Genomic DNA, 25640 nt, shown 5'->3' with positions numbered 1-25640 from the left:
TGCAATCATCTGATGTTTTTATTTTTAATCTTTTATTGGAAATTAGTATGGATAAAATGTGTTTATAGTGCACGTGCGTAAACAAATCAAGGTATTAAATTGGGGCACACATCGTTTGTGCGCGAAAAATCAAACAAAACATCATCATCATCACCATAATTATCACATAACGCACCAGCCAGAGAAGCCATTGTCGAAGAGTTCATGGCTCCGCTTAAAAATATATAATTCCGTTTAACCATCGCACCGGCTTTACTACCAGTACCTACTGTGTACAGGGGTTCATGATTATCCCAAAGTGCAAACAATTTTTTTATCAGAAGCAAGAAACAATGTAGTTGTCTTTTTTGTTCACATTTTATTGAAGCGACAGTTACTTGTATGTTTTTTGTTCAGAAAACAATATTATGAATTGTTCAGTACAAATATCACAGTCATGGCATCAGTACTATTTATCACAGCATGGTAGTGCAACACCAGACATAACTATATATATTAAGTAGTTATAGTATCTCTCTACAGTGTGTAAATATGAACAAAAATATAAGAGACTTTTTGCCATTTTGGTACACCATACATACTTCATATTTAGAATTTTTTTGTAAAAATACAGTTAAGAATTGTATCAAAGGGTAGATTTAACATAGTACTTATACATCTTGAGCTAGCTGAAAAATAAAACTGAACAACTGACAATCAGGGATTTGTTTGATGTACCAGCTGATGTGATGGTGGAAAAAGATTCAGATAAGAAAGCAACTTGCAATGAGAATGACAAACAGAATGACAATGGAAAGGCCACCATTAAATTGGATGAAAAATGCAGAACTTCTTGAAAACAGTTTACATCTAATGTAGTATTCCAGCAGATGATGCTTTAAAAAGATGTTATTGTTATACATGTATTATACTCCAACTACAACAACATACCAGTAAAAAACCAAAATCAAAAAAAAAAAATGAAAACAACAGCTGACTTAGGCAGATGACATTGAATAAAGGCAACTCCTTTCAAATTTTATACAGCAAAAATAAGCTGCCCTCAAAGTTAATGTTTGAAAATGGGATTTAAAAAAGTCTAATGCAGATTTGCAAAAAATGCCTACAAAGCACCTGTCCAAAGCTGAGGAACTCTATACTAGTAACCTGCTTATTCATAACTATTACGTATGTATTAATTGGAGCATTACACTCTGTGACATCATGAATAACTGGTATAAATAATTCCCATTGAAAGAGTAAGCAGCATACGTAAAGAGTATCTTTACATTTAACATATATCAGCAAAGTGTGGCTAAATGAACATGACATTAATCAACACATTAAAATGGCTCCAAACAAGTCCAAAGTTTTATAGCACTAACAGGCAATAAATCTATCAGAATAAATTAACAAGCACTTCAATGACCGACATGTATTTCTACACTTATAGCTGCCACAAGACCTCCAGCTTATTTTGAGTTGTTCTTTGTTCAAGCAATTATTGCTTGGAGTATTTGGCAATGAGACGAAGGGTGGAGATTTTCTGAGTGTGTAATGGAGATGTATATATCTGATGTAACTTTCAGGACAAATTCATGACAAAAAGTTGAAAATAAATGTATGCTATATACTGCTAAAGTTTCTAGATAAGGCACAACAATAATAAAGGCAATAAATATTTGACTATTATAACAAGAAAAACATATTTAGAATCTATTAAGTAAATACAGATTTTCATTTATATTCTAAATATGAATTACCCTTAATCATTAAGGCAATATTGTATAAATAATACCTAATTGTAATCACAGATTTACAATAAACAAAATATTAAAAAATATCTTAACAAGATACCTATCAGTGCACTTCAAAAATGCATACATACATGAACAGATGTTCTGAAAACCCTAGATCTTAATGTTAAATGATTTTCTCTGGTGTGGAAAAAAACCTTCTCGATGTACACTAATGGATAAGTATAAGTTTTCTCGTTGACTACTGTAAACATATTACATTTGGCTGTTATACTTTGTAATTTTTTGGCAAAAAGCCACTTCTGCTAAATCAAGCACATCGCTAAATGCCATTCATATATGTAAAAGAATAAATTCAAAATCCATGCTTAATTTTAAGTATCTAATCATGTGTGTAAATCAAACAATAGTCAGCACTATCAGTACAAACACAAATTTAATATCAAGAAAAAAAATTCAAAACAAAGTTACATGAAGAATTTCAGCACACAAATGAAAAAAATTCTCAAAATCAGTGATACTTAACGTTCACAAAATCATACAGAGAGATAGTGCTACCTCCAAGTCTATTTACATCTGAAATATTCTACTTCATAAAGCAGCCAACAACTTTAAGTACAGTACAAAAACATGTAAACTGCTGCACATGTAAAAACAAATACACAAACATTAAAATTTTCTGCATATGTGCACACCTGTTGAAATGTATTACAATCCTATAATTCTGTCATATAGAATTCATGTATCACTTATGACTAATCAGTACAAAGCGATCTCCATTACCTCTGACATTCAAAAAATATGTACATATATAAACATGTACATGTATATTTTTTGAAAAAAGTGAATTTAAATATACATGTTCACCTTGAAAATGTTCCAAGAAATAAATAAATAAATAGTTGGTTTTTTTTTTTAAAATACCTAGCATCTGTTTTGAGGCACAAAAATTATACATGTTATCAAATACCAGGTAACCAACGAGAAACGTTTTGCTGCATACATCACATAAGAAATAAACAGAGAACATTTCATCAGAGACACAAAGGACTATGTGCGGTATGATCAAATATCTGCCCCCGATTTCAACCAATTTTTAAATTGTATCATATAAAAATAAAATCTTCACAAATCATTGTATAGAGGATTTCTATAACTTTGATGTTGATTTTAGTCATCATTGCTCATTCGCTGTTTATCTATGACGTCACCTAAATGACCCAATTCCTGCAAATTTGCAAACAAATGAAAATATTCTCATTTTTGCTCTATATTTTGCATTCGGAAGTAAAGAGCGCAGGTCTGCTCAAGTGCAATTTTAACATATGTTTTTCTTCAGAGAGTTATACACATTATACTAAAAAATGGTACTTGAGCAAGCCTGCGCTCGATGTTTCCTAGTCGAAAAACCATTGGAAAACACCCATATTTTGCCACAAATCATCAATTTATAAAAATAATGCAATCTTCATGACGTCATTTCTACATTATGACGTCACTGTGGTGATAACCTTTTACACATTTATTTCCAACATGATTTTAACTATCTTTCACCTTATTTTTAAAGCTCTTTCTTAAACTTTGATTTTGGGGGCCAAAAATGCATAAATACGCACTTAGTCCTTTTAGCTTTGAAATACTTGATGTGATTGGTTTCTAGAAAAAACCCTGAACTTTTCATGCAGCTCATCATTTCTTATGGGTAAATGTAAATGGTTGTGATAATACCTGTTTTAACAAATAATAGGTGGTCATGAAAAAATGGGGGGGGGGGGGGGGGGGGGGGAAGAGGGGATATGATTCAACAGTTACAAAAATGGCACTATATTTTCAAAACTCTCAGGTCAGTCTTTTCATAAACAAGCTCTTTCTTTATAGATGTACTTTTACATCTTAACACATTATTACGTATCTCAAAAATATTATATAGACTTCTAAGTTTGTAATGTTATGGTGAGACAGGCTTTTGACAAATATCATTCATTTATAGTTTCACAATGAAGGTCACAGGATGACCAAACAAAAAACCCTTAAGCCTCTATGAGAAAAAAGAAAGATCTTGGCCAAAGGGGAAGAACTCCCATCTAGTCATACTGACTATCTAAACAATCTCTTATACATGAGTTTAGAGAAACTTAAATGTCCAACAAGAAAAATTGATTTGTAAAATTAAATTACCTTATACAAGTTTCCAGGTTCTTCCCAATTTTAAAACAAAACTGACTAGATTATTTCTTAAATTTTCCTCTGGGGAAAAATTTGTGACAACTCATAATGTGTTATTTTTTTTTACCACATTCTGTTAAATTAAGTTACTTGCATTGCAATTTCTGAGCAATTTTCCAAAGATTTGGTCTTCTGGTGACCTGCAAAGGAAAAAGCAATATCATTCAATAGTGCACTCCCGGCCATTCAAAATCTATAAAATATCTCAAATGTTCACTAATTCACCTGTTTATAATAATATTGATTTAATTCTGTGATTCATTTTGATTATCTGTTAAATCTACACAAAATACAAAACTGATGTATTGGATTCGTTTTGATATATACATGTAGATACATGTACATTATACCATGATCATGAACATAAATATTTTCAGTTTTTACACATACAATCTCTGCATTACTTTAAGGATACTTGACCCTCAGCCCATTCAATTTTGAAAGTGTTGTTACCTTCCCTACTGCTTTTGTCTGTTCTACATTCTTATATATACATATATACTTTTAATTTATTTCAAACAATACAAATTACTAAGTTCAAAGATGTTTTACAAAAATAACACTTTTGGCAAGCTGAAAAAAAAAAACATGAACATAGAGAAAATGGAGATATGTTTCAATTTATAGATGGTAACTGGAGGATCTAAACTGATAAACTTCATACACTGGATTTCACCAGATTCACAGTAATGTTTACTATTATATAATATATGAAGAAGCACTATTAGAAATCTATACTTCTCCTTTAAATCCATTCATTACTTTCCAAATGAAAGCTGAATACTATGATACTAGTAAATAACAACACACTATGTGGAATTAGCAACGACACGCTGCAGCTATTTAATATTTGGCATATTAAATGTACACATACATAATTATGGCATAGGATGGATCACATGATTTATTTATTTTAATAAAACAATTCTGAAAATTTAAACTTTCCGCCGTACGTGTCGTACTAAAATGGTATTTAACACCTGAGCAATTCTTTATAGAGCCTTGCTAATAAAACGGTTCTTAAGAACCAGGTGACACAAACAAGTATTCGAATAAAAACCTTTTATTTCCGGATATAGTTAATTCATTAATATACCAAGTAGAAATTGATTTCTGTCTAATTCATCCCTCAAACGTAAGAAATCATATTTATTCTAACACAGAATCAATTCTATGTTCTAAACAAAACAAAATCCTAGATCTAAAAATTATCAAACCCAAACAAGCAAAGGATCACACTACCTTAAACCAATTCTCACATGAAAATAAATCTAAATCTAGGTGATGGCTTACATATTTGTTGGTGAGTTTATCCGTAGCAATCAGTGGCATTACGGAGGGTCGGCCATGAGCACACTGGAAGGGGAGGTCACACAGGGAGAGGGACTGGAGGAGGTCCCCACACTCCTCCTGAGTCAGGGCGTCCCCAAACTTGATGGCACCTGTTGTCAGGTCAGAAATACCACAGTTAAAGACAAATCATAGAGTAGACATGTATACATACACATAGACATTTCCTAGCATCAATTCATAGCAACCTTTTTTAATATCTTATCACAGTTTTACATCAAAATTACAAGTTCTCACAATATACTGTAATATTTCAGAGTATAAACGGAATTAAAATGGAGATACTGATATATTAATTACATGTACGAGTATCAACAAGTTAGTTTTGTTGCCTTACCTAAAACACAGAATAAATCATTCAAAATTAGTAGTCTCACAAGTCTATATGCAAATAAAGCATTGTTACTAAAGAACTTAATATCTAAATTGAACTAATATTGTTTTTTAAAAGCATGTACCTCTACAAGCCAGGCCACACATGAGTTTGTGAATCGTCAGGGGCATATGATTCTTTGCACCTTTGGTAGACTTCAGGAACTGAAAAAAATTTCAATTTTATGTATGCATGTACATTGCATTAGAATGATTTATATGGACAGCTGAAATGTATATACTGATACTTGCGTGTACAAACATCGGATCTATTCCATCATTCAATAGATTCAATGTTTCAAAATACTTTCTGTTTTGTTAAAATTACTCTGTACAATGTCTTAAAAGTTTCTCACCTGTACATGTTCAGTAATAGTATTCTGAAATTCAAGAATAAAAAAAGAGAATGAAACAATTAAACTGATAAGTTAAAAAAGAAATTAAACAAAAATAAATTCTTTGAACATTTTAAATGCATTCAAATCAAAACACTTCATTAATGAAATATCAACACACACATCGTGGGTACATAAAACCTAACTTTGAATTCATCTTAAATCCTATGGCAGTATGTCTAATTCCAGAAATCAAGACTTACCTTAAGAATGTTTAAAATGACAATGCCCTCTCTTTGTTTCACTTCCTTTGTGGTGATGCATGTTGGGATTTCTTTGATCAACACAGAGTCTCTGGACAGCTGACTCCTTGAAAAACAAATACCTTCAAACACAGAAAAATAACAATTAGGGAAAATTCTGCTCCTCATTAAATGAAAAAAAAATCCACAATTAAAACATTGAAATGTTCTTTTACCAATCCTGCTGAATTCCTCTCGAAAGGCCTCCATAACCCTGACATCCTCCTCAGTCAGTTTCAGCTCCTCAGGAGGACTCAGGATGCAAGACTTGAATTGTTTCCCCTCACTGCTCTCATAACAATCTGTAAAATAAAGTGTTTATTACTGCTGATTCAAATATCAAACTAAGTTCATTATGCTTTATGATATTTTTTTCCATGAGCTCTTTTCCATGATAAGCATACAACCCACAATCATATCATAAGTGATAAGTTTTTAAATCGACATACATGTTTTATTCTCCCTAGGCAATGAAACCATAATTATATGATTATACCAAAGAATTATACTAGATATCAAAGTTAGCAAATCTTTTGTTGAGAACATCCTATTCATGAATTTAAATGAAAATCACTGTCATCACAAGTAAAGTACATGTACCTTTTGTAAACTGTTCCAGTCTGACTCTTTCATGGGCTGCATGCTGATCAAACACAACCAGCAACTCTGTACCTAAATAATCATCATACACCATCAAAGAGGAGTCATAAATGCAGCATTGTTTTGTCTCAAGATATTTATGCTGCACATCTGGACGATTTTTAATAAAAATACACATACCTGTGAAAGAAGTGCAATTGAAATCGATGGAAGGGAAAATTTTCAAGATAACTTCATTCACACATTATCATTTTTCCCTCGTAAAAATTTACAGGAACAAAAACAAATTTCCTACAGAGATTCATAATGGGGAATGTTGACATCTTTTCTCAATTCGGAAGTCACTCGGAATACCTTGCACAATTTTGCAACATTATCATCGGGGCTTAATAATGGCCGATGCATTGCAAAATTCTTGTAGACTTTCTATTTTTAGCCGTGTATTGAAACCTGACAAGCAAGAGGGGTCGTTTCAAAAGGGGAATCTTGGGATTTTTTCATACTATTGAATGAACATGTCTGCATCAAGAGGTATTTATAAATATCAAATAATTTAAGAAAATATGCGGCAAAAATATCTTGGGACAGACTATAGTCTATGGAATGAATTTTACTTATACAAAATGCACTTGTATATTTAAGTAGATGACAAGAAGATGTTGGACTTGCCTGTGGCTTGATCCTGTGTCGTCATGACACAAACTATAAACTTGTTATCCATCTGTCCCAGAACCTAAAATAAGTTAAAAACAAATTTTAAATTGTAGTTACCCTTAATAATTTCACTAGTGACAGTAGTTCACTTTGAAACACCATATGTTGCTCTAAATTGCTAGAAGCTATTGGCATGAATACATGTACTTTCTCATGGCTGCACTAAGAGAAAGACATTGTACAGATTCAATTCTGACAAACTAACCTGTATGTTTTTGAGCATCTCTTTGGTAAATGTACAAGGATTAAGTGATCTCTGAGCCTTGCTGGCTCCCGCTGTTCTCTCCTTTGGTGCTTCTGCATTTAATACATCCTGCAAAAACACAACACAAAGACTGAATATTCTTTCTTTGACACCAACTCTTTTCTGTACAAACATACCTGGTAATTGTTAATTTCAATCACTACAGTGATTTCACTGACTTTCATCTATCATTACCATTTCTGGTCTGAGAAACACTGGATTTTCCCATTCTTTAAAGAGATCTGCTACACATGGTCCTAAAAATGAAATAAATATTACTAAAACAAAGTATACGCAATCAGGAAATGCAGAATAGAACATGATACTTTCTGTGATTTCACAAATATTCTTTGAACATTTATTTTAGTGGTTTTTGTTGTAGGATTGATCTTTAAAATCAAATCTTCATCGCAAAACAAAACAAAGTATACGCAATCAGGCAAAGTATACGCAATCAGGCAAAGTATAGGCAATCAGGAAATGCAGAATAGAACATGATACTTTCTGTGGTTTCACAAATATTCTTTGAACATTTATTTTTGTGGTTTTTGTTGATCTTTGAAATCAAATCTTCATCGCAGTACAAAGAATTAAACAACAGATGTGATTAAGAAAACCCATTTTCAGTGAATTTACGTAACCTCAAAAGTTTTAGTTTGACAAAATCTGTGAAAATTGATGCCCATAAATATCATTGAAAGAACATTTTCAGCGAGTACAGAGAAAAGGTGGTCAACCTTGTGCTCCTTCAAGTGCTTCTTTATCCTTCCATTTTACAGAAATCATTTCATCGTCAGCATCAAAGTGTTTTTCTATCATTGTTCGAATGGAAGATGTGATGGACGGGGAGCAGGTGCTTGTCCTGTTCTTTACAAGTCTCCTACACTGTGAGGCCTCAGTCACATTACTCCTGTCATCTGAAACAGAACAGTTATAATCCCAAATCATTTCAAAAACAGCAAGATTCAAAATGACCAAATCTATACAATTAATGTTACTGTCAATTCCATATTTTATGCACATGTTACTTAATTCTGTTATTCTGGCATTTTGTGTTAAATGGCTAGAATATTAAATCCAAAGTGCAGAATTTTTTTTTTTATATTTTCTGTCAGAAAAATAAAATCAAATCTTCAAAATCAACACTGGGTGCTTCTTGCACTTTTAAGAAAATAGTATATCTTCATGTATAAATAGAGATCTACAGTATAACAAATTAAATGACGAATCCTTTATACCTTCTCTTTCTTCTTTAGGGATCAAATTCTCATCTGTCACTGTATGACCTGTGTTCTTGTTAACAAAAATATCTCTTCCTGTATAAAATATAAGAAACAGATCATATATACATGTACATACTACAAACTGAAACAGACACAATTCAACCATACGAAATCATTGAATAAACCTGTCTTTTTATCTGCAATTTTAATCCATATCTTTTGAGGCTCTGGATCTGATTCCTTGCACTGGTCAATATCCAAATTCATCAGTTCATCATCCGCTAGCTCTGACCATGGACTGGACACACCGGGACTGGATGAAACTGGATGATCACTGGTACTCTGGAGTAAATTCTTGTCTGGCTTGTCTTCCTTTTCCTGGCTACATTCAGATTCAAGTCTGCTTATGCAACTTGTGAAAACAGTGCCTTCATGCTGCTCTGTTAAAGGCTCTGCCTCTGTCAACTGTTTGTTTGAATCCTGGCCTCCATCTGCCTGGTGCTGTGGAGATAAGCTATTGGAACATGGAGATTCTAACAATGATCCATTAGGTACATTTACAAAGTCATTTTGTGTTCTTGAATTTTTCTCACAAGATGCACAGTTTGATCCAAGTGAAAACCAATTAGAAATATTGTCTCCTTCCTCACAACTTAAACATGGAGGACTTTGATCCAAACTGTCATTCTGTTCTTCTTTTTCCAAGATTCTTGATAGAGTAAGGATCTTTAAACTACATGTATCTTGGTTTTCTGATGGCGCTGAACTCATGTGATCTTCTTTATCAACTGCAGTTTCCATTTCTGCATTATTGAATAAATCTATATCTGGAGTAGGAGGGTGATGTGAATTAGGACTTTGTAAATCCAGATTAGGTGAAAATCCTTCTGATCCAGTTGGAGAACAACAGGTTCTCAGTTCAAACGTTGGCACAGTCAGGTCTGAGTTGGGTGTGTTGGGAGTATTCTCTCCACTTTTGCTGCCATTTATAGGAGAAAAATTAAAACCCAAAGAAGCCACTAAGGACAGATTAAGTTTTTTCCTGCTGGGCTCTTGGATCTCTCTTGAAAAGTCAGAGTCAAAAGTTAAATCGGTAGGAATGAATTCTTGGGACTCCTCAAAATTCCAAAAGGCCTCCACAAGTGGTTCACGGTGCTTCACTTCGTTGAATTCCTTCACCCTTCTAGTAGATGTCTCGATATCATCCAGTGTTTCATCACACATCAAGTCACACTCAAAATCCAACTCATTCTTTTTGGACTCAGTCTCCTGCAATTCTGATTCAGCACAAATTTCAACTTCTTGCTGAGATTCGTTTCGAGCATTTCTTGAATTGTATTGTGCATCATTGTGAAAGTCATCTATTTCCACAATAAAAGGATCTCTGATACGAGAAGTTAAATTTGGATAGCTTTCATCGAAAGTTTCATTCACTGTTGGAACTTCAGTATGGTCAATTAACTGATAAGAGTTATTACTTTTGGGGGGCCAAATTTCAAACTCCTCAATGGATCTCATTGATTTTTTCTTTTCAAAGACATTTCGAGTTATATTTTCTTTTTCAGCATGATTATTTCTAATAAGTTGTGCTGTCTGCAGAAAGCTTGGAGGTGAGATAGAATATTGCTCACCAGAGAGATTGCGGGATTCTTCATTGGTTGATTCACTGAGCTTTGCACTCTTAAATTGGAATCCCTTCTGTAAAGATACAGGTATGGCAAACTCATCCAAACCAAAATACCTTGATTGACTAGTACTTGAGGAAACATCATCATTTTTCTGTTCGGTTTCTCTATTTTCCTGAGCCAATTTGGACAGTTTTGATGATGTAGTTTCAGCAGCATGAACATTTTTTCTTTTGTTTGGCTGCAGATTTATACCATTCTTATCTCTGTCCAATGTTTCATGGGATGCAGTCAAAACATTTTCAGACTCCAAACTTGGATTCAGTGTTTGATGAATATCAGATCGAACATTGACTTCTCGCTGGGAATCGGTTGAGTTGGATATTTGATTTTCTGAAACAGGGGCCTCTGTGCCTCTGTTAGGTATCGAATCACAATCACTCACACTCTTATTACAACAATGACAAACTGTGCTTGTAGCTCCCTCTAATCTTAGACAATCGATTGCCCGAGTTTGCAAATGTTTTTTTAATCCATGCTTTAAAGTTCTATCTGTTTTTCTCTCTATGTCAACAGAATCATCTCTCAAATGAACAGTACCATTTTCATTGATGCTCCTGGTATTGTCCTTCAATGAAATACCAGATGCTGCTGATCTCGATTTTTGGCTCAGAGATTTCTCACAAGATGATTTATGATCACTTTTACAAGATGAACTGTCTTCTTCAGGAACATGAACTCTGGCATCTGGTAACTTTGAATGCCTTCCATGGTTTTCAGCACTCTTTCCATTGCTTTTTCTTTGCTTAAGTCTTTCCGCCAGGGATATTTTCTCTGAAGAATTTCTTCTACCAGTTCTAGTACCATGAATACTTTTCTTAAAAGTTGAAAGGGTGGAATTTCCACCTGGACTAATATATGGAGTAGTTATACAAATGTATTTTTTCTTTGGGATTTTCTGAGGCACTTCATCGTGAGCAGGGGAACCAGTGTTGTGAAAGTTTAATGGATCTTCCTCATCATATTCAACTAGGACATCTTCTGTATCTACTGATGCTGTTTGACTTTCACAAACTTTCTTGCAATGCAATCTGGGTGGTTCCCTTTCATCTATTTTGTTTGTCAAAGGTGTTTGTACGAGCCTTTCATCCTCCTCCATACAGATCTGTATTTGATCATTGTTCTTATCACAGTTTCCACTTTCAATACCAAAACGTACTCCATCATTCATTTCCTCCAAGTTTTCACCTGTAGGAATTTCTTCCACATTATCATTTGGTGAATGTATACCATGAGTTATGCTCACACCTTCTTGGCTTAAGTCATAAGTATTGCCTACAGGATCACTAGCTACAATATCATCACCATTCTCGGTGTCTTCCATGGGAGGTTGGTTATTATGCAATTCAATGTTTTCTTTATGATAAAAATCTTTTTTTCTTTTTACCAGTTTGGAGGACATCCCAGCACGGATCATACTGGTGTGAATATCCCTGGATATATCACTTGTATCTACTGAAGCAATTTCTGGCGATTCTTCAAACTCTTCCTTGTCACAAGAATTGTCCTTTGGGCTTGGGGAATTTGCCTTGGACAAAAGCAGGTTCTCCTTCACAAGGAAAGACTGAACAAGGTTCTCTAAACTATCTTTTAACGATTCCCAGTGTTTGAATTGAACAAAGGTCTTGGCTGGTTCAAATGTAATGTCATATTCTGAAAAGGCACAATCTAACAGGATAACAAATATTGGGTACCTGTCTACATGCTTTGTTGGGCTATCTTCCAGTAGTGCTTTAGTATAAGAAGTCTTGGCTTTCACAATCAGAGACTTTCCTAGTATGCTATTTACAATCTTGCTGACTTCTGTTTTCAGCACTATTCTTTTGTTCACATAAACAAACTGGTGGTCCTTCCTTGAGCTGCCTTCTTTTCCAAAGTATGCCTTAATCTTAAAATGTTCAGTTTCTGCCTCCATTGCACAGAGAGAACTTGATTTTGCAGCCCCAAACAAACTTGTGAAAGTGCTGAGCAGTGAGTTAGTTTTATGGGTCTGTAAAACCACTTGTCCTGAAATGTCATTGCGGAGACTTATGGATACATCGCAATGCACTAGAGCAATGGCCTCTAACTTCTGCCGGACTTTCTCAAATTCCAAATTCTGATTGGTATGTTTCTGCCTGACAGGAAAATTATAAAACACATTGTGGCTAGTTATAGTTGTTCCCACACTTGGGCGAGGCACAGTTGATTCAACAACTGGGAGTGGGTCTCCATTTTGGAAAATCTTGCAATAAGACTGTGGTAGGAACTTGGTTCTGGAGACTATCTCTAACACTGCAGATATCTCCCTTAGACTTGCCACTGCCTCCCCTCTATAGCCAAAGTAACACAAATTGTCAAGGTCCTTCACTGTGTGGCACTTACTTGTATAATATCTGAAAAATAGTTTATCATTTCTTAAATATTATGATAACATCACATTTCTTGATGACTCCATATTTGTTGATTATGTGGGTACCTGCCTTGTCCCACAAATTAACATTCTAAAAAGGAATGATAAAATACCATATCTTCCTCAAAACTAATCTGGCATGTAATTTCTAACAGTTAATTTAAAAGAATATATTACAGTGTAGTATTGATAACATGATCTGTGTAGATTGTGAGAGATACATTAGTCAGCTTTTGACAAACTTCGCAAGCTCTTTTGAACTTTAATTCCTTATTTACTTATTTTTTTACCTCTCAGCCACTGTTTCTAAGTCATCCTTTTGTATTCCATGTCCATTGTCAAACACCTGGATCTTAAAGCAGGACATGTCTACTCTCACAGCAATACATGTTGCTCCTGAAACATAAATCTTTGTGTTTGCAAAAACATTTGGCTGTTAATTTACAATATTTTGATATCAATATAATATCAATTCATAACTATAGTATCTAATATTGTATAATATTCATTTTTAACATAATATCTAATTAGTAAATATTATTTTAACCATTTTACTGGCTATGAAGACAACAGCAACTTTATAGCCAACCGAGACAGCAACTATTTCCTGAGTCGCTGTAATGCACCTTCCTATTTTTGTTTTTCAAATGTATGGATGTTGAAGCTCTTCCTACTGTACATTTACCCAACAGGCTTACCATATGAATTTACTGATTAGCACAATATCATTTTGAAATGAGTTAAATTAGCCTATGCAATACTGTGGAATTATCATTGTTAGTGGGAGACCAATGTTCGTGGCTTTTGTTGGTAACCTTTGCCCACGAATTCACATCCCCACGAACCTATACACAATCACTTGTTTAATACTAATTAAAATTATCCTGATTAGACTACCAACGAAATTACGTTCCTACTATCCAGAAAATTTTTGGCTACCCACGAACATTGACCCCCACAAATAAAAATGATTCCACAGTATATCTTTATACAGACCTGCATCAATGGAGTTCAGGACCAGCTCCTCCACACACTGAGATACACTAGTTAGTGCTACCCCAGTCCTCAAGAGAGACTGCAGGTCCTGTGTTAATGGCTGTAGCCTACTGTTATTTTCATCCATCACTCTGCTTTGATAGACATCTCAAGTGATTTCATCCTCTTGCATTGTCTTAGCTGGTGAAGTAACGGAGTAAAGTTTTAGATTGTGTTGGCAGAATTGAGTGCATGAACTTAATATATTTATAAGGCCAAAAGAAAAAATAGTCCTAGCTATTTCAGGTCGCCCGACCGACCTTATATTTTACCCACCAACCTAAAAAAGAATAATCTTACCATGACCAGGCTACGCTCAGGTCACAGTAAGAATTTGTCCCATATACTTGCAATGTATAGTCTGTCCCAAGATATTTATGCAGCACATTTGGATGATTTTTAATAAAAATACACATACCTGTGAAAGAAGTGCAATTGAAATAGTTGAAAGGGATAATTTCCAAGATAATTTCATTGACCCATTATCATCTTTCACTCAAAAAAATTCACAGGAACGAAAAAAAAATTCCTTAAGGAGATTTATAGTGGGGAATGTTTACATCTTTTCTCCATTTGAAATACACTCGGAATACATCGCGCAATTTTACAATGTTATCATCCCGGCTTACTGCAATACAAAATCCCCGTAGACATCATATTTTTTAGCATTGTATTGAAACCTGATAAGCTAACAGGAGCGTTTCAACTGAGAAATCTTGGAAATTTTTCATACTTTTGAATGAACATCGTTTGAACCCTGAGGTATTTATAAATATCATGCAATTAAGCAAAATGTAAATCCAGGATATCTTGGGACAGAGTATAGCAGTCGCAAAGTGGATCAGCTTCGCGTCGATTTCAAGTCTGTTAAAAATAATCTGCAGGGGAAAAATACATTTTTATACATTACAAAATTAATGTACATTATTATCATAATATTATATAATATATTATAATTAAATTATTAAACATGAATGTGTAGTTTAGTCCACAAAATATCCATTTAATGAGTCGTACCAAGGCATTTTGATAAAATACATGTTTGAATTTGCCTGCTGTTTTGTCGGAAATCGCACTCGGAATGTCTCGGATTTTATCATAAACATGGCAACCATAAACAGCGAATTTTATTATTTTGTACGTAGTATAATCATGATTATGGGATTATAAAAGAGCAACATTGTATTTAAGACCAATCGTATGACAATTTAGGCAAGAAACAGCACGTTATAATTTTTTTATTTGCTATGAAGCAAGTATATGGGACGAATTCTATCCTTAAACTGGGTCCTTAAGACGTACATCTGTCATTTAAATGACAAAACATTCTATCTACCTCCTACCCTAATCGGTGTTTTGTGATCGGTAATTTCACCAGAATTTCAACAGTAAGAGAAGTTGAAGTTGCTCTGGCTTCTGAGTTCACGATCATTTAAATTAACCTCCATTGCAAAAGATAGATGGTAAACTAGTCTTAAGACATATTCACTATAAATGTATTTAATTACTTTCCGACATGTTTGGTTAAATATGAGACATACTGACTGGGTATTACTTCATAAAAAATAAAGATCATTTTCGTGAACCAGAGTCATCATTTTCTTAACTTAATTTCCTTAATAAACATATCTATATATTTAGAATTTTCATTAAAACATGACAACTTGCACGCACCAACATGGATCAAGAGTACTTGATCAACTTTTGAAGTCCCTTAAAAATATGGGTTTACGACAATGCAAATCAAAGAGAATTTACCTTTGACAAATTATGATGACACCTGTGTATATAAATCGAGACAAAATAAGTCCCCTTCAGGGAAACATCCTACACAGTATTAGTCATCGCATGCAGACTTTCTACTTTCATATTTGAGAAATCGCGCGAGATGAATGCGAGATTTCGCTTGTTACCAAGTTCCAAAATAAAATTAATATTATCAAGATTACTTGATTGATTTAAACTAATTAACGCCTTAAAGTTTTTATTCAGATTATATTTTACTTGATAAGGGAGTCAACTGTATATAATCCCCGATTTTGTTTTTAAAAAAGACATGCAACATTTGTTTACGTATCAGTTGTCAAGCTAATGTAAACAACATGGCGGCGTCCATGTCATTCGTGACTGGGTTTTGACAACACACAGTCGGAGATTTGGACGGGGCACGTACTCCTTGAAAACGGTAAGAAAAGATAGTATTTTAGATATATATTAACGTTGTGAAACTGTCTCATATTTATATATAAAGAAAACACATCTAGTTGTAACACCATAGGTTTATATCTTAAACGTAATAGACAACTCTACAAATTGTTCATTAAAACTCATTTATTCATTTTTGATAGGCTCATATCTGCTAACACCTACGACAGAAGAATGTTTATGATCATGATAATAGTGTTGAATTTTTTTTAATAACAGACCGATTTTAATATTTTGAACAATTTTATCATATAGCCTATATTTAATTTGAGCAAGTCCTTTATTTTGTTATTTCGAAACTTGGATGTGTTTGATACAAGACAACATGGTTTTACTCATATATTTTTTTAAATGGTTGTAATTCCAATTAGCTGTACGGTATAACTGATGAAAAATAAAATTTGTTTTAACTTGATCAGATCAGAATTCATGCAAACACCTATAAATATAATATATAAGTTTGAACATTGAGTCACTGAGATTGTATATAGCTACTTATAAGTGTTATTCATTATTTTGATAGAACTTGTAATATAATCGGTTTTGATCTAATCTCATTTGTTTAGCATAATTGGTGGTGAAGTTTTGAAATAATGCTGCTATTGTGTTTTATCTTTTGAATCTACTGTGATGATAAGGCATGTTAAGACTTTTAAAAATCACAAACCTAATATGACCAAGTGCAAACAAACACATGACGTATCCTGACTCAGAAGTAATTGACATGTATAAAATGTCTGTAACACAGTAAATCTAAGAATATAGATCATATAATTATTCAAACAGCTTATATCCAAATGAATTTTTAAATCTTTATCAATCAACAAATAAATATATACATGTCAATAAGGTGAAATATTTTTTGGGTGTCAGCTTAATTGTCATAAACATATTCTGAATTAAGAATTTGCAGTGGGTCCAGTGCAGTCACAAAACTGTAAAAATATTATTTTCTAAAGGCAGATTAATTAATTTGCTAATTATAAGCTATATCTGCAGATTATATCATTGGCATAATTCAATATCGGTATTTATAATAAAAAGTGCAGTAAACTCATTTATATATCAATGTATATATTGCTTAAAAGTTAATAAAGAACTGAACTGATCGAACTATTTTAATTGATAATTAACAATCTATCATATTTTCAATCATAATCTTTGTTAATTATAATTAGTAAATGTATTTTCCTGCTGTGCAACTGATTTTTATCAAGTCAACCATATAATTAATGTTGAAATTCAATTTACCGATATGTCTTGTTGAGCATGTTGAGACCTGCTTTTGTTAATTATATTTTGTTATAAGTCATAATAATGCATCCAATTTCCCTTGATTAAGGGGTTTAATCTCCAGAGTTGATTAAAATAGGTTCAAGTATACAGGTCTTAATTAGTCTATTAGTATTGTCAAAACATATTTACAATAAACTCGCGCTTGATCCATTCTCAATTTTGATCTGGATGAAATTTTCTGTTTTTTACGATCTGCAGAAGTTGCAAATTTATACTTTATAGATACAGCATTATTAGAAGACATTCTTAAACTTTGAATAATTTACACTAGCTTGCCACATATAACAAACCCCCTCAAGTGTATATATGCATCATCAATTATTCACATGTTGCCTATATGTTGATGAAGGAAAGTTAATGGATTGAAGGAGATTGATTTTCATTCGTTGCTTGCTTGCGTATATAACTACAAGTAAACAATACCTTTCCCTGTACAGTATGTAGAGATGATTATATTGTGAGAGTACTGGTAACTGAATTGGTTTTATCTGAGGTGAGGAGATTAACGGTAGTATATTTCTCTCTACCTCGATCTATATCAATTTCAAAGTCACTCTACTGAAAGCATGCAGTGAAGTAATTATTATTCTCAAATCCAGACCAGGCATTTAAATTTGTGGGAATTTATTACTGCAGTGTAAAGTGAGATTTTCTTGATATATACCTGCATTGTACATCTATATGAAAGGAAATAGGAAACAGGCATCTTGAATTCCTGAATTAATAAATTTTCAAATCTCTTTTTCAGGAATTGCGATTAACCAGCATTGCCAGTCCAGATGAGCAGACTTGATGTGGATTACGCTCCGGCTTTAAGAGGAATGTCAAAAATACCCAGATTTCAACCTCAGTCACATCCCCTACCCCCTCTAGAGGCTAACAATGAAAGGGGGCCAGGGCAGAAACCCTCTCGGCTTCAGCAACTACAGTCAAATTACCAACAGAAAATACTCAGGGAAAAGGAGGAAAAACTGATCAATATGTATGAGGAAAATCAGAAAAGAGCTCTGCATAGAGTACAGGCCAAAGGCTCCATGAGAGATTTCTTCAAACAGAGAAGAGAGATTGAGCAGAATGGCAATATCCAGCATGTACCAACGATCAATAATCATTACAAGATGATAAAACAGAGTGGTCAATCTCAAAACGGAGGAACTTGGTCTCCAAACAATGGTAGTAGACAACATTCAGGAACTTCGGTTAAATCCATGGGGAGAGATAGGGGGAATCCATTGGCTCCTATTGATCGTAATGCTACAGTTCCCCAGAAGCCTCAAAGACATGGGCGCCCAAGTACCAAGGATTCCGTTGTTGAAGACAAGAAGAAACAAATGAATGGTTATCATAAGAATGTTCCTTCAAGGACTGGTTCCTATCGGTCTGAAAAATCTCCAGTTGATGAAACACCTCCTCCAAACATATCAAACCTGAAAAACATCAAAAATCAAAAAATGAACAGATCTGGGAAACCTCCATCAGGGAATTCACAGCAAGCCAAAATGACAGAATTCCAGAAATGGCAGATGGAACAAAATCAAGAGAGAGAGAATCGACTGAATGCTCACCGGCAGGAAAACTCTGGGTATGAGTACGAACCCAGCGAGGATGAGGGAGATGAAAATGATAACACCACCAATTCCCAGGATGAGATTGCGAGGAAACAGCGAGAGTTGATGGAACAAATTGCCAGACAACAGGCTGACCTGGAAAGAATCAGAGTGGAGAGGGAAAGGGAAGAAATTGAGGTAAATTATCTATACACATTACTTATGTTACTGTAATTGTTCATGGAATAAGGAATCATTCTTTAAGTATTATCATTTATGAGATCATCAAATCCAGTAACGCCCAAAAGGTTTTATGATAGATTTGTATTTGTCAAATGCAACCTACCCATAGTTTGATATTTAATTTGGTTTAAAGTCAAATCAATCTGGTTTTGAAATCTTCTAAATACTCCACTCTAGAGCACCATTGATTCTCTATTTTGTGTAATTTTTCTTACTGGTAAATATACTGCGAAGATGTTTGAATAAATGAACACCTATAATATTTTTAGTGATTATTTTTAGGAAAAGAAAGAAATGGAAAGAAGAAAAAAAAGAGAAGAGGAAAGGCGAAGAAGAATGAAAGAGGAGGAAGAACGAAGGAGAAAAGAGGAGGAGGAGAGAAAGAAAGAGGAAGAGGAATTCCAGAGAAGACTTGCTGAAACTGAAGCGAACAAGCCAAAATACAATGCCAGGCCTCAACATCAGGAAGAAGACTTCTATACCTCAAGCAACAAAATAGACAGCACATATAGGAGGTATTCTCCAGAGGAGCAGTACCAACCCACCCCTCCACCAAAGCCTAAACCAGCCAGGGTCCAGAAAAGGCAGCAGCCCCCCAAACACCCTGCCCCCGTTGAGAGAACCCCTTCCCCACAGTTCGCCACCAACGATATTTCAATGTATGAGAAAGCCAGTCAGGATGCCGATGCTTATGCAGATAGCAAGATCAAACTAGCAACCTGCAACAACTGTGGGAGAAAGTTTGCAGCTGACAGATTACAGCGTCACAAGAATGCCTGTGGAAACTTGACCAAAAAACGCAAGGTGATGGATCCAACCAAGATGAGAGTAGCCGGAACAGAAATGGAGAATTACGCTGATAGTCGAAACAGATCCAAGACTCCTCCAGTAAATAAACAGCCTTAATGCTTTCATTGTTCAGTGACATACAATAATTCTTGCATTAAAATCTCTATAAAAAGTGTATATGAATAAATCAATATACCGGTACAATAAATTTTATTCATAATGCACATTTGAAATATTTATTATAAAAATAAAATATGGTGTTTTTACAGTTTGAAGGAAAATTACATTTTGTATTCTTTTTTTTAACTGCAGAAAAAGAATGGTGATTGGAGAAAAAAGAGAGAGAGTTTCATCCAAGCTTTAAGGTATGCCAAGAAATGTGCAGAAATTGAGAAAACGGGAGGAAGCATTCGAGACATAACACCTCCACCCCCCTCAGAAAATCCCGACTACAAGCAGTGCCCCTATTGCTCCAGAAAGTTTAATCCTGATGCTGCTGCAAGACACATACCTAGATGTAAAGACCTCAATACTCGTCCTCCCCCGGCAAGGAAAGGGAGGCGATAAAGGAGTGCAGTTTGAAAGTATGCGTAACCTTAAATAACCCTTTTTTTCCCACTGGTTTTTATTGTGTGTTTATAAATGTCTTTGCAGAGGAGTATAAAACAAAGTGTGACAGTGCACAAGTTGAATGATGTTTAATTGGCTGATTCTTTATAGATGTCTGAATAAAAATTGCATTTGCTTTTAGAATGAGAGATTATTTTATTTTTAAGATTTCAGAAGTGCTATTTTTTTTCAATTGAAATTATTTGGTGGTTTTTTTTCTTGTATTTGAAAGTGGTAAACATAAATCATGAGTGCAGCATTCTGTGCTGTATAAATACAAATGCAGATTTTTTTTCCCCATAATTTTTTATTTAAGTTTTTATTGGACGTGTTTATATATTTAGACATGGAGCCACAATCTTTGCCTGTTATTGCCAATATCAATAATTTATAAGCTTCATAGTTAAAAGAAATTTAATGTACATGTCATTTCAATTTATAAAATGTAATGACAATTTTAAATCATGTGTAGTTCCTATCCTATATGATCAAAAATATCAATTTATAAGAGGGAGAAGGGGGGGGATTAGGGGCAAGAACAATAAAATTTTTGGTTGAAATTAAATACTGTTTTAATGATCATAAATAATGCAAATTTTAAATTTGACAAAGATTGTACAATGTACATTCATTTATTTCATTGCAATACTAGACATTTATCTGAACATTACATTCATTGTTTGTAAAATTTGTACAGTATTATTGTACGTACATTTTATTTCATTCTTGGTTATGCTGATATAAGTCATCAAGTGTATGTCTTTATGTTTATTTCAGTTGTACTCAAGGTTTTATTTTAATTTTCATAAATATTTCTATGATTATATATGATTTTATTATTATCATATTATAATAAAAAATCTTTTTACAAATGAAATCTGCTGCACTTCAAAGATGCACAAAAGAATTAGTCCCATGAAATTGTGATATAACTTGATGTTTTTGAGATTGTAAAATATATATACAATGTACATTTCAATTCATATATACCAATTAAACCAATTGTGGATGCAAAAGTTATGCATTTAAAAACTTTTTTGTATAGAAAAACAATTTTAGAATATAATGCATGTTATTTTGATTTTGACCAAACATGTGTTCCTAGGAAGACAAGAGCTTGTTATACAACAGTTAAATTTTTATTAATATTTGAATTTTTGAAATAAATTTCATCAATGTGATTATTGTTTGTTGAAGTCTTTATTGAATTGCACATACCGAGACCTTTAGATTGCTGGGAATGAAATGTTGAAATACTTATAAACAAGTACTTTCAGTCGGATGTATTGAATTTCACTGGTACTTGTATGGAAAACGTTAACCAGTATTATGTAGAATGAAGATAGAAGTTACATGTGGCTTCACAATGTCTGAAAAGATTAGTTGCACGTTACAGTCAATAAAATATTGCATTCATGGAACAGGATATATCCACAGTGTTAGCTCTGGTGATTCTTTAGAATTTTCGCAAGTGTATGGGCTCCGGTAAACCATATATATACACTACAACAGAGACAATTTCAGGAAAGTATCCATTCAATCTGGCAAATATCTGCAAAATAAATTCAAGAAGTAATGAAAACGTGAAAAAGAAACAGATTGTTTTTGAGTTTGTATACACATGTAAACATTCAGATATAATATTAACTAAGAGGAGATTGAATGACAGTTAATGTGTATATATATTGAGGTAATATATGTGATGCAATTCCCTAGCTACTGTTCTTCAAGGCTTGCTATTTTGATTTAAACGAAATAAATAATTACATGCATGCATTATGACTACTATCAATTAAAAACTGAAGATGTGTATTTATTATGATTAATTAAGTAGTCGTAATGCATATTTTTATCAATAAAGTTTAAAATATATCAGAAGAACATATTACTTCATTCATCACATGTAACTCTCAGTCTTTGTCAGTTGATTTCAATATTCGACGCGTGTACACGTGTATACGTGTATATATACAGGCTTCTTTATCGCCTGTAAATATATCTAAAAGCTTGCGTGCATACGTATAAATCCAGAACCCCCCCCCCCCCCCCATCTACATTGATTTGTAGATCCGTGCATGGCGTGTATATCTAAACTTACCGCGTATATATCTACAAGCCTAGTCTAGAGCTGCCGGGGACCAAATAGCGCGCCCTAGGGGTCTCGTTTAGAAGGGCGTCCACTACAGCCTCAATTACTTTGTCCGGAGACTCCGCGGAATTCTCCTGGTTGTCTTTCAGGAAAAACCGGTAAAAGTAGTCCTTTCCGTAAAAGCTCTTCACTTCCTCCGTAGCTGGTTCCCATGGGATGTCCACTTCATCTCGACGAATTTTCACCTGGAAGAAAAATGAAATTTTACCGCATCTTTTTCTGCAATTAATTGCTTTAAAGGAAAAGTATTTTTTGTTGAATATGATTTCACAATCATACATATTTAAAACCTATTTAAACTTTTCATAATTTTAGATGATCTTTTTTCCGAAAAAAAATCATAGCTGAAACTGGTTTCTGTACATGTAATACTTTATCTAGATCCATCAATGTCTATCGGTATAATAGAACTGTTAATGTGTCATTGCCTGACGTTAATTACGATTTCTGGGTCACTGATGGTCGTAGTGGCGTCGAATTTCCCTGGCTCTATGATGCTGACCCCAACCCCACAGGGACGCATTTCTAGTCTCAGACTGTCCGATACTGAAAGCAGACTTCGACATGTGATAAGCGCTATCTCCCTGTGCCGAGTATCTCCCCTTGACGCTGGAAATATTGACGATTCTTCCTGTGAAAAAATAAAACTTTTTTCTTAAAATCCGTGACAGAATATGTATGACTGCACATTAAATTTCATAATAAATCATGATGCCCCCCCCCCCTCTCTCTCTCTCTCTCTCTCTCTCTCTCTCTCTCTCTCTCTCTCTCTCTCTCTCTCTCTCTGTGTTTTACCCTTAGACTTTCGTATCATTGGAAGCACTTGCTGAGTGACCCGAATCATCCCAAACGGCATCGATTAATCTGATCTATCGGGGTCGTCTCCATATCCCCCACTACGTTTACTCCAGCGTTGTTGACAACGCCCCATAATCCTACAATTAATTAATGGTCTATCATTATCATAAGACTATATTGTTGCATAACTTATAGCATCGAATATTGTATTGCAGCTAGATATGTTACTGGCGCTGCATGTAACAAAATTCCCGTAGCGTAGGAAATCATTAGTTTCATCCCATCCCCCCCCCCCCCCGACACCACCACCACCACCAGACAAGTCTTGGACAATCGAAGAACACCGTCTGTTCTTCTGTTTACCAATTAAAAATCGTATAAAAATTCGTTTATATATAATGTACCAGGGACGTACGTATATACGTCCCTGCTAGTATATACATGTATAAAGGAAATTAAAAAAAAAATACCCCCCCCCCCAGATTTTGTCAAAACCCTGTGGTATAAACGAATAATATACTACATTGTTTATTAATAAGTGTTTCCGATCTATTGACCTTTGTTTTTGGAGTGTGCAGTGATGAAAGCTACAGCTTCCTTGATGTCGCTATCACAGGTGACGTCCAGTTGAAGCACGTGTAGTCTCTTGGAGCTGTGGGACTTCAGCTTCTTTGCGCCTGCGCTATCTTTGTGTAAGACTGCTGCATACACGGTGAATACTACGTCGTCTAAATGTCTGGCAAAGTGATGACCAAAGCCTATATATAAAGAAAGGTTCAGTATTACAGCGTTTGATGACAGACGGAGATAAATCATTTCAGGCACGTAGCATCGTTTTTGAAAGGGGGGGGGGGCGTTCCTCTAAAAAATGTTGACAAGCCAAAAAAAATTCTCAAAATCATAAAAATCCTATTCGTATTTTAAACCACCGAAAGAGAGAGAGAGAGAGAGAGAGAGAGAGAGAGAGAGAGAGAGAGAGAGAGAGAGAGAGAGAGAGAGAGAGCACATACATGTATATGTAAGATGATGTATTGTAGATTCACACACCTACTAGTATTGTCAGATCAAGTGGGACAAAAATCTCCTTTTATATATAAATAAATAAATGTACATTTACTTATGTTCTAAAAGATGAATGATCAATAGAATGTAATGACATTTAATTCTTAATGAACAATAAACAGATATTTTCAGTGAGTACATGTAATTTTATGTACCTATATAAGAAGGGGGGGGGGTAGTATTCCTTGTAACTTTAATTTGACTATTGAAATCCTTATTTTCACTTCTGTTTCTTTCTTGCTTCAAAAAATGTATGGGGCCAACTCCATGATATTTCAAATTTTTAAACGTATGTAAATTTAAGAAAAATGTCTTCTGCGAACAAAAACTGCTCCCCCAATGGTACGTGTCTGTATTTATTAGAAATTGATTTATTACAATGTTCATATCTGTCGTTTTATTTTTCAGTTAGAATATTACTTCGACACACACGTATACAAGTATAGTTATTAGTAGCCTCATTTTCATTTTCAGCCAAAAAAAAAAAAATACAACTCGCCCCCCCCCCCCCCCCCGCGGGCAAAATTCCTCAATCCGCGCATCGCTAGATTGGTTGCATTATTTATTTACATACAAAATTCTAAATGATGGATCTTTAGATCTAATTTATTTTTAGGAATTGAGAATCCATCAAAGCACAATAATTCAATTTCATTTAAATGCATTTTAATGCTTTTTTAAAAATATAAAATACATTCAAATGTTAGAGTGGTCAACAAATTAAATTT

At 34.0% G+C, this 25640-nt stretch overlaps 3 protein-coding genes across 4 annotated transcripts; 1 reads left to right on the top strand and 2 right to left on the bottom strand.

Annotated features, from left to right (window-relative positions):
• Window positions 1-319: 319 nt before the first annotated feature.
• LOC128175383 (uncharacterized) lies at window positions 320-16128 on the bottom strand. Its single transcript, XM_052840953.1, has 16 exons — window positions 15973-16128; window positions 14176-14355; window positions 13470-13575; window positions 9288-13162; window positions 9118-9195; window positions 8617-8796; window positions 8075-8136; window positions 7841-7948; window positions 7591-7654; window positions 6922-6993; window positions 6498-6623; window positions 6283-6404; window positions 6041-6064; window positions 5771-5849; window positions 5256-5404; window positions 320-4102 (listed from the first exon to the last, which is right to left on the bottom strand). Exons 2-16 carry the CDS (start codon window positions 14300-14302, stop codon window positions 4049-4051), a joined length of 5226 nt encoding a protein of 1741 aa, XP_052696913.1. The 5' UTR covers window positions 14303-14355; window positions 15973-16128; the 3' UTR covers window positions 320-4048.
• A 121-nt stretch (window positions 16129-16249) lies between these two features.
• On the top strand, window positions 16250-22084 carry LOC128175385 (zinc finger C2HC domain-containing protein 1C-like). 2 transcript variants are annotated; one of them, XM_052840955.1, is made up of 4 exons: window positions 16250-16399; window positions 18464-19460; window positions 19788-20393; window positions 20607-22084. In XM_052840955.1, the coding sequence occupies exons 2-4, from the start codon at window positions 18495-18497 to the stop codon at window positions 20859-20861; spliced, it is 1827 nt and encodes a 608-aa protein (XP_052696915.1). In that variant the 5' UTR covers window positions 16250-16399; window positions 18464-18494; the 3' UTR covers window positions 20862-22084. The 2 variants fall into 2 exon arrangements, with proteins under 2 accessions (XP_052696915.1, XP_052696916.1); XM_052840956.1 differs by lacking the exon at window positions 16250-16399 and adding an exon at window positions 18232-18357.
• A 928-nt stretch (window positions 22085-23012) lies between these two features.
• Window positions 23013-24666, bottom strand: LOC128176906 (D-beta-hydroxybutyrate dehydrogenase, mitochondrial-like). The gene is made up of 4 exons (XM_052843429.1): window positions 24408-24666; window positions 23904-23987; window positions 23495-23598; window positions 23013-23237 (listed from the first exon to the last, which is right to left on the bottom strand). The coding sequence occupies exons 1-4, from the start codon at window positions 24664-24666 to the stop codon at window positions 23013-23015; spliced, it is 672 nt and encodes a 223-aa protein (XP_052699389.1).
• Window positions 24667-25640: the final 974 nt, after the last annotated feature.

This window comes from Crassostrea angulata, chromosome 3 (assembly GCF_025612915.1).
Source record: "Crassostrea angulata isolate pt1a10 chromosome 3, ASM2561291v2, whole genome shotgun sequence".
Classification (NCBI taxonomy): domain Eukaryota; kingdom Metazoa; phylum Mollusca; class Bivalvia; order Ostreida; family Ostreidae; genus Magallana; species Magallana angulata.
This window is presented reverse-complemented; position numbering and strand designations above follow the sequence as displayed.